General features: G+C 41.0%; 1 protein-coding gene across 1 annotated transcript in view; it reads right to left on the bottom strand.

Moving 5' to 3' along the window:
• Positions 1-9,469, bottom strand: part of LOC115109866 (neuronal acetylcholine receptor subunit alpha-2-like) — a 115,026-nt gene extending 105,557 nt beyond the window's left edge. The window contains exon 1 of the mRNA XM_065008567.1: positions 9,085-9,469. Within this exon, the coding sequence (XP_064864639.1) occupies positions 9,085-9,160 (76 nt within the window). The 5' untranslated portion in view covers positions 9,161-9,469. The remainder of the gene's footprint in view (positions 1-9,084) is intronic.
• Positions 9,470-9,832: the final 363 nt, after the last annotated feature.

The following is a 9,832-nucleotide window of genomic DNA, read 5'->3' as shown; positions in this document are numbered from 1 at the left end:
GTTGATGATCCCTGGTCTACTATTATGGAGTACTGGAAGTGATAGTTGATGATCGCTGGTCTACTATAATGGAGTACTGGAAGTGATAGTTGACAATCCCTGGTATACTATAATGGAGTACTGGAAGTGATAGTTGATGATCGCTGGTCTACTATAAATGAGTACTGGAAGTGATAATTGATGATCCCTGGTCTACTATAATGGAGTACTGGAAGTGATAGTTGATGATCCCTGGTCTACTATAATGGAGTACTGGAAGTGATAGTTGATGATCCCTGGTCTACTATTATGGAGTACTGGAAGTGATAGTTGATGATCGCTGGTCTACTATAATGGAGTACTGGAAGTGATAGTTGACAATCCCTGGTATACTCTATAATGGAGTACTGGAAGTGATAGTTGATGATCGCTGATCTACTATAAATGAGTACTGGAAGTGATAATTGATGATCCCTGGTCTACTATAATGGAGTACTGGAAGTGAAAGTTGATGATCCCTGGTCTACTATAATGGAGTACTGGAAGTGATAGTTGATGATCCCTGGTCTACTATAATGGAGTACTGGAAGTGATAGTTGATGATCCCTGGTCTACTATAATGGAGTACTGGAAGTGATAGTTGATGATCCCTGGTCTACTATAATGAAGGTGTAGTAGCAGTGGTAATGGTCTGATTCTGGTGAATCACATTGCATCACATCACACTTTAATTACGTGTACACTTGAAGCTCCGCTGTGATTGCGCATGTGTCCGTCCGGTCTGGAGTAGGACCAGCACGAGGCAGAGACTAGCGGAGACAAGATGCACCAGGTTGACAAAAAGCCCTCGAGCGCTGGAGATCAAAGTGCCACCTGTCAATGAAGACCAGAGAGGAGAAGAGATGACACCTCCATTCCTCCTCAGGCTTGGATCTTTTGGGATCTTGGACACTGCCCAAATAGCTTGGTAAGTTGTGTAGTACCAGGGCCCAGACAGTTCAAGTTGTGTAGCATCAGGGCCCGGACAGTTCAAGGTGTGTAGCATCAGGGCCCGGACAGTTCAAGTTGTGTAGCATCAGGGCCCGGACAGTTCAAGGTGTGTAGCATCAGGGCCCGGACAGTTCAAGTTGTGTAGCATCAGGGCCCGGACAGTTCAAGGTGTGTAGCATCAGGGCAACATCTAGCACTACGATGCAGTGCCTTAGACCACTGCGCCACTCGAGAGTGAAATGCATTCCTACGGCCCGAGGTAATAACTAGGCTATATACACATGGTACCAGTACTGAGGTAAAAACTAGACTATGTACACATGGTACCAGTACTGAGGTAATAACTAGACTATGTACACATGGTACCAGTACTGAGGTAATAACTTGGCTATGTACACATGGTACCAGTACTGAGGTAATAACTTGAATATGTACACATGGTACCAGTACTGAGGTAATAACTTGGCTATGTACACATGGTACCAGTACTGACGTAATAACTTGGCTATGTACACATGGTACCAGTACTGAGGTAATAACTTGGCTATGTACACATGGTACCAGTACTGAGGTAATAACTTGAATATGTACACATGGTACCAGTACTGAGGTAATAACTGGGCTATGTACACATGGTACCAGTACTGAGGTAATAACTTGGCTATGTACACATGGTACCAGTACTGAGGTAATAACTTGGCTGTGTACACATGGTACCAGTACTGAGGTAATAACTTGGCTATGTACACATGGTACCAGTACTGAGGTAATAACTTGGCTGTGTACACATGGTACCAGTACTGAGGTAATAACTAGGCTATGTACACATGGTACCAGTACTGAGGTATTAACTTGGCTATGTACACATGGTACCAGTACTGAGGTAATAACTTGGCTATGTACACATGGTACCAGTACTGAGGTAATAACTTGGCTATGTACACATGGTATATACACGGGTACCAGTACTGAGGTAATAACTAGGCTATGTACACATGGTACCAGTACTGAGGTAATAACTTGGCTATGCACACATGGTACCAGTACTGAGGTAATAACTAGGCTATGTTCACATGGTACCAGTACTGAGGTAATAACTTGGCTATGTACACATGGTACCAGTACTGAGGTAATAACTTGGCTATGTACACATGGTACCAGTACTAGATAATAACTTGGCTATGTTCACATGGTACCAGTACTGAGGTAATAACTTGGCTATATACACATGGTACCAGTACTGAGGTAATAACTAGGCTATGTACACATGGTACCAGTACTGAGGTAATAACTTGGCTATGCACACATGGTAACAGTACTGAGGTAATAACTAGGCTATGTTCACATGGTACCAGTACTGAGGTAATAACTTGGCTATGTACACATGGTACCAGTACTGAGGTAATAACTAGACTATGTACACATGGTACCAGTACTGAGGTAATAACTTGGCTATGTACACATGGTACCAGTACTGAGGTAATAACTAGGCTATGTTCACATGGTACCAGTACTGAGGTAATAACTAGGCTATGTACACATGGTACCAGTACTGAGGTAATAACTTGGCTATGTACACATGGTACTGGTACTGAGGTAATAACATGGCTATGTACATGGTACCAGTACTGAGGTAATAACTTGGCTATGTACACATGGTACCAGTACTGAGGTAATAACTAGGCTATGTTCACATGGTATATGCACATGGTACCAGTACTGAGGTAATAACTTGGCTATGTACACATGGTACCAGTACTGAGGTAATAACTTGGCTATATACACATGGTACCAGTACTGAGGTAATAACTTGGCTATGTACACATGATACCAGTACTGAGGTAATAACTAGGCTATGTACACATGGTACCAGTACTGAGGTAATAACTTGGCTATGTTCACATGGTACCAGTACTGAGGTAATAACTTGGCTATGTACAAATGGTACCAGTACTGAGGTAATAACTTGGCTATGTACACATGGTACCAGTACAGAGGTAATAACTTGAATATGTACACATGGTACCAGTACTGAGGTAATAACTAGGCTATGTACACATGGTACCAGTACTGAGGTAATAACTTGGCTATGTACACATGGTACCAGTACTGAGGTAATAACATGGCTATGTACACATGGTACTGGTACTGAGTTAATAACATGGCTATGTACATGGTACCAGTACTGAGGTAATAACTTGGCTATGTACACATGGTACCAGTACTGATGTAATAACTAGGCTATGTTCACATGGTATATACACATGGTACCAGTACTGAGGTAATAACTTGGCTATGTACACATGGTACCAGTACTGAGGTAATAACTTGGCTATATACACATGGTACCAGTACTGAGGTAATAACTTGGCTATGTACACATGATACCAGTACTGAGGTAATAACTTGGCTATGTACACATGGTACCAGTACTGAGGTAATAACTAGGCTATGTACACATGGTACCATTACTGAGGTAATAACTTGGCTATGTACACATGGTATATACACGGGTACCAGTACTGAGGTAATAACTAGACTATATACACATGGTACCAGTACAGAGTAATAACTTGAATATGTACACATGGTACCAGTACTGAGGTAATAACTTGGCTATGTTGACATGGTACCAGTACTGAGGTAATAACTAGGCTATGTACACATGGTACCAGTACTGAGGTAATAACTAGGCTATGTACACATGGTACCAGTACTGAGGTAATAACTAGGCTATGTACACATGGTACCAGTACTGAGGTAATAACTTGGCTATGTACACATGGTACCAGTACTGAGGTAATAACTAGGCTATGTACACATGGTACCAGTACTGAGGTAATAACATGGCTATGTACACATGGTACCAGTACTGAGGTAATAACTTGAATATGTACACATGGTACCAGTACTGAGGTAATAACTTGGCTATGTACACATGGTATATACACGGGTACCAGTACTGAGGTAATAACTTGGCTATGTACACATGGTACCAGTACTGAGGTAATAACTTGGCTATGTACACATGGTACCAGTACTGAGGTAATATCTTGGCTATGTACACATGGTACCAATACTGAGGTAATAACTAGGCTATGTTCACATGGTACCAGTACTGAGGTAATAACTTGGCTATATACACATGGTACCAGTACTGAGGTAATAACTTGGCTATGTACACATGATACCAGTACTGAGGTAATAACTTGGCTATGTACACATGGTACCAGTACTGAGGTAATAACTAGGCTATGTACACATGGTACCATTACTGAGGTAATAACTTGGCTATGTACACATGGTCTATACACTATGGGTACCAGTACTGAGGTAATAACTAGGCGATGTACACATGGTACCAGTACTGAGGTAATAACTTGGCTATGTACACATGGTACCAGTACTGAGGTAATAACTTGGCTATGTACACATGGTACCAGTACTGAGGTAATAACTTGGCTATGTACACATGATACCAGTACTGAGGTAATAACTTGGCTATGTACACATGGTACCAGTACTGAGGTAATAACTAGGCTATGTACACATGGTACCATTACTGAGGTAATAACTTGGCTATGTACACATGGTCTATACACGGGTACCAGTACTGAGGTAATAACTAGGCGATGTACACATGGTACCAGTACTGAGGTAATAACTTGGCTATGTACACATGGTACCAGTACTGAGGTAATAACTTGGCTATGTACACATGGTACCAGTACTGAGGTAATAACTTGGCTATGTACACATGGTACCAGTACAGAGGTAATAACTTGAATATGTACACATGGTACCAGTACTGAGGTAATAACTTGGCTATGTTCACATGGTACCAGTACTGAGGTAATAACTAGGCTATGTTCACATGGTACCAGTACTGAGGTAATAACTAGGCTATGTACACATGGTACCAGTACTGAGGTAATAACTAGGCTATGTACACATGGTACCAGTACTGAGGTAATAACTAGGCTATGTACACATGGTACCAGTACTGAGGTAATAACTTGGCTATGTACACATGGTACCAGTACTGAGGTAATAACTAGGCTATGTACACATGGTACCAGTACTGAGGTAATAACATGGCTATGTACACATGGTACCAGTACTGAGGTAATAACTAGACTATGTACACATGGTACCAGTACGGAGGTAATAACTAGGCTATGTACACATGGTACCAGTACTGAGGTAATAACTTGGCTATGTACATATGGTATATACACGGGTACCATTACTGAGGTAATAACTAGGCTATATACACATGGTACCAGTACTGAGGTAATAACTTGGCTATGTACACATGGTATATACACGGGTACCAGTACTGAGGTAATAACTTGGCTATGTTCACATGGTACCAGTACTGAGGTAATAACTTGGCTATGTACACATGGTACCAGTACTGAGGTAATAACTTGGCTATGTACACATGGTACCAGTACTGAGGTAATAACTTGGCTATGTACACATGGTACCAGTACTGAGGTAATAACTAGGCTATGTTCACATGGTACCAGTACTGAGGTAATAACTTGGCTATATACACATGGTACCAGTACTGAGGTAATAACTTGGCTATGTACACATGATACCAGTACTGAGGTAATAACTTGGCTATGTACACATGGTACCAGTACTGAGGTAATAACTAGGCTATGTACACATGGTACCAGTACTGAGGTAATAACTTGGCTATGTACACATGGTATATACACGGGTACCAGTACTGAGGTAATAACTTGGCTATGTACACATGGTACCAGTACTGAGGTAATAACTTGGCTATGTACACATGGTACCAGTACTGAGGTAATAACTTGGCTATGTACACATGGTACCAGTTCTGAGGTAATAACTTGGCTATGTACACATGGTACCAGTACTGAGGTAATAACATGGCTATGTACACATGGTACCAGTACTGAGGTAATAACTAGGCTATGTTCACATGGTACCAGTACTGAGGTAATAACTTGGCTATGTACACATGGTACCAGTACTGAGGTAATAACTTGGCTATGTACACATGGTACCAGTACTGAGAAGATGTGCAGCAGTATGAGGTAATTGAGGTAGATACAGGGCCTTCAGACAGTATTCACACTCCTTGACTTTTTCCACATTTCGTTGTGTTACAGCTTGAATTTAAAATGGATTAACTGGCCTACACATAATACCACATAGTGTACAAGTGGAATTATGTTTTCAATATGTATTCAACCCCTTTTGTTATAGCAAACTAATAATTTCACATAATAAGTTGCATGGACTCTGTGTGTAATAATAGTGTTTGACATGATCTTTTGAATGACTACCTCATCTCTGTACCCCAACACATTACAATTATCTGTAAGGTCCCTCCGACGAGCTGTGAATATCAAACGCAGATTCAACCACAACGATAAGGGAGGTTTTCCCAATGCCTCCAATACCCATCTACCTATTAGTAGAGGGCACAAAAAAACTGACATTGAATATCCCTTTGAACATGATGAAGTTATTAATCGATATCAATACACCCAGTGACTACAAACATACAGGCGTCCTTCTTCAGTCGCTGGAAAGGAAGGTGTAACAGTGCAGGGAATTCACCATAAAGGCCAAAACAGTTACAGAGTTTAATGGCTGTGATAAGAAAAAACTGAGGATGGACCGACAACATTGTAGTTACTCCACAATACTAACCTTATTGACAGAGTGAAAAGAAGGAAGCCTGTAAATATTTATTTTTTTAATATTCCAAAACATGCTTCCTGTTTGCAATAAGGAACTAAAGTAGAACTGCAAAACATGTGGCAAAGAAATGAACTGTATATCCTGAATAGAGAGCATTATGTTTTGGGGCAAATCCAATGCAACACATTGTACAACTCTCTATATTTTCAAGCATGGTGGTGGCTGCATCATGTTATAGGTATGCTTGTCATCAGCAAGGACTAGGGAGCTTTTAAGGATAAACTGAAACGGAATAGAGCTAAGCACAGTCAAAATCCTAGATGAAAACCTGGTTCAGTCTGCTTTACACCAGACAATGGGATTCACCTTTCAGCAGGACAATGACCTAAAACACAAGGCCAAATCTACACTGAAGTTGACTACCAAGATGACATTGAATGTTCCTGAGTGGCCAAGTTACTGTGTTGATTTACATCAGCTTGAAAATCTATGGCAAGACATGAAAATGCCTGTTTGTAGCAATGATCAACAACCAATTGAACAGAGCTTGAAGAATAAAAAAATAAAAATAATGGCCAAATATTGTACAATCCAGGTGTGCAAAGCTCTTAGAGACTTACACAGAAAGACTCACAACTCACAGCTCTTAGAGACTTACCCAGAACGACTCACAGCTCTTAGAGACTTACCCAGAAAGACTCACAGCTCTTAGAGACTTACCAGAAAGACTCACAGCTCTTAGAGACTTTCCCAGAAAGACTCACAGCTCTTAGCGACTTACCCAGAAAGACTCACAGCTCTTAGAGACTTACCCAGAATGACTCACAGCTCTTAGAGACTTACCCAGAAAGACTCACAGCTCTTAGAGACTTACCCAGAAAGACTCACAGCTCTTAGAGACTTACCCAGAAAGACTCACAGCTCTTAGAGACGTACCCAGAAAGACTCACAGCTCACAGCTCTTAGAGACTTACCCAGAAAGACTCACAGCTGTAATATCTGCCTAAGGTGATACTAACATGAATTGACTCAGGAAGTTGAATATTTATGCAAATGAGATTACTTGCCATTTTCTCATTTCATTCAAAATAAATTAGCAAACATTTCTTAAAAACATGTTTTAAGTCTGTCATTATGGGGTATTGTGTGTAGATGGATGAAGAAAAAAACATTTTTTTAATCAATTCTGAATTCAGGCTGTAACACAATATGGAATAAGTCAAGGGGTATGAATACATTCTGAAGGCCCTGTATAACCTATAGGTAGGTGTAAAGTGACTAGGCAACGTGATAGATAATAAACAGTAGCAGCAGTGTATGTGATGAGTCGAAAACACTCCATGCAGATAGTTAAATAGTTAGACAGATAGCTACCAGGACTAACTATTTATCAGTGACGTACTAGGCCATACGCACTACCCTCTGCATTGCCTTGCGGTCAGCTGCAGAACGTTTAAAGCTCTGAGGGCGTGACACATCTTTTCAGCCTTCTGAGGGAGAAGAGGCGTTGTCCTCTTCACGACTGTGTTGATGTGTGTGGACCATCATAATTCCTTAGTGGTGTGGACACTGAAGAACTTGAAGCTCTCAACCTGCTCCACTACAGCCCTGTCGATATCAATGGGGGTTGTGCTCGGCCATCCGTTTCCTGTAGTCCACAATCAGCTCCTTTGTCTCGCTGACGTTGAGGGAGAGGCTGTTGTCATGGCACCACACTTCTAGGTCACTGACCTTCTCCCTATAGGCTGTCTCATCATTGTTGGTGATCAGGCCACTACGGTGTTGAATGCCGAGCTGTAATCAATGAACAGCATTCTCACCTTGGTGTTGCTCTGGAAAGAATACAGCTCTTCTTCTCCTCCACTTTGAAGGTCACAAGACACAGCAGCCTATCTGCCACATGTAGAGTAATGTGGAGGTATTAAAACTGTAGCCCGGAAAAGCTTTAAGGATATAAATAAAAACAATTGAATGAATGAGGAAAAAAACATGTGAAATGTGTTGCTAATGGCATTTAATGAGGCTACTGGAAGTACAAGAGCCCGAGTCCGTTTAGATTCCAAACAGCAGGACATTATGGAGGAGGTGTGAAAATCTTAAATAGTTGGAGTGGTTTAAGATTACAGCAACTGCCCCGAGAGAGAGAGAGCACCGGTTGTGGTAGGTAGGCAATTTGGTAACATCAATAAACGGTCATATTGACAATGAATTGATTGATAAATAAACGGATACATTTACAGCGGCATGCCTGTAATATCAGGCTATAGGCTTGGGTACAAGCAATGATTTCACACCTTTGGTTCAAGTAGAGAACAGCGACGACATGAATTCTCCGTTTCTCTTAAATTGTTTTCAGACTCACCTTATTATACCGTCACAAGGTAAGTCTTAGCCAAAAATAATAAATAATAAAAACGAACTTACTTGACTTACATAAGAAGAAACAACAGAGCATAGCGGTCCTCGCTGAGAACAGGTGGTTGAATAATCCACGTTCCATATTTCACCCCGGTGAATTATCTTTTCTACTTCTCCCCAAAGCTTCTAGCTTCTTTCTACTTTAAAAAATATAAAACATTATCTGCTCTTCTCGGGGGGGGGGAAAAAAAGCATTGATGTTCTTATTTGATTATATCCTCTCCAGAAAGGTTATCTTGAAACTATGGGGACGTGATGAGAAATCGGCTTCCGTGTCAATTGTTGAGCTGATCCTCTCTTCCTGTGTCATCTTCCCGAGTGGAAGCCCTGCTTCACTTCAGATATGTCCTACAGGCGCTTCATGGGCGGGGAGAGAGTGACGTTTACTTCACCTGCTGTGCTGTACCCTTTTAGACACGAACATATATTACACTTGATTAAATCACTTTTTAAGGATGTAGTTTCCAAAAATGATATGTCTCTGTCCTCACCGCCGTGTTCTGTGTAGCAGCTGTATCCAAATGCGCTAAGAGGTAAATAAGAAAAAAAAAAGAAGCGCTGTCCTTCTCATGGTGCTGAAATACAAGAGGCGCTTCGTTAAATGAACACCTATTTTATAAAGTTTCTTTAAGATAACTGGAGACTTTTTTCCCCCGATATTATTAAAGGTTTTACGTGGCATGAGGTTACCAAAAATAATGCTTTGATAGCAGACCAATAGCTCATATTCTCACCACGACGCTCGCTTCATTTA

Source organism: Oncorhynchus nerka, linkage group LG24 (assembly GCF_034236695.1).
Source record: "Oncorhynchus nerka isolate Pitt River linkage group LG24, Oner_Uvic_2.0, whole genome shotgun sequence".
NCBI lineage: Eukaryota > Metazoa > Chordata > Actinopteri > Salmoniformes > Salmonidae > Oncorhynchus > Oncorhynchus nerka.
This window is presented reverse-complemented; position numbering and strand designations above follow the sequence as displayed.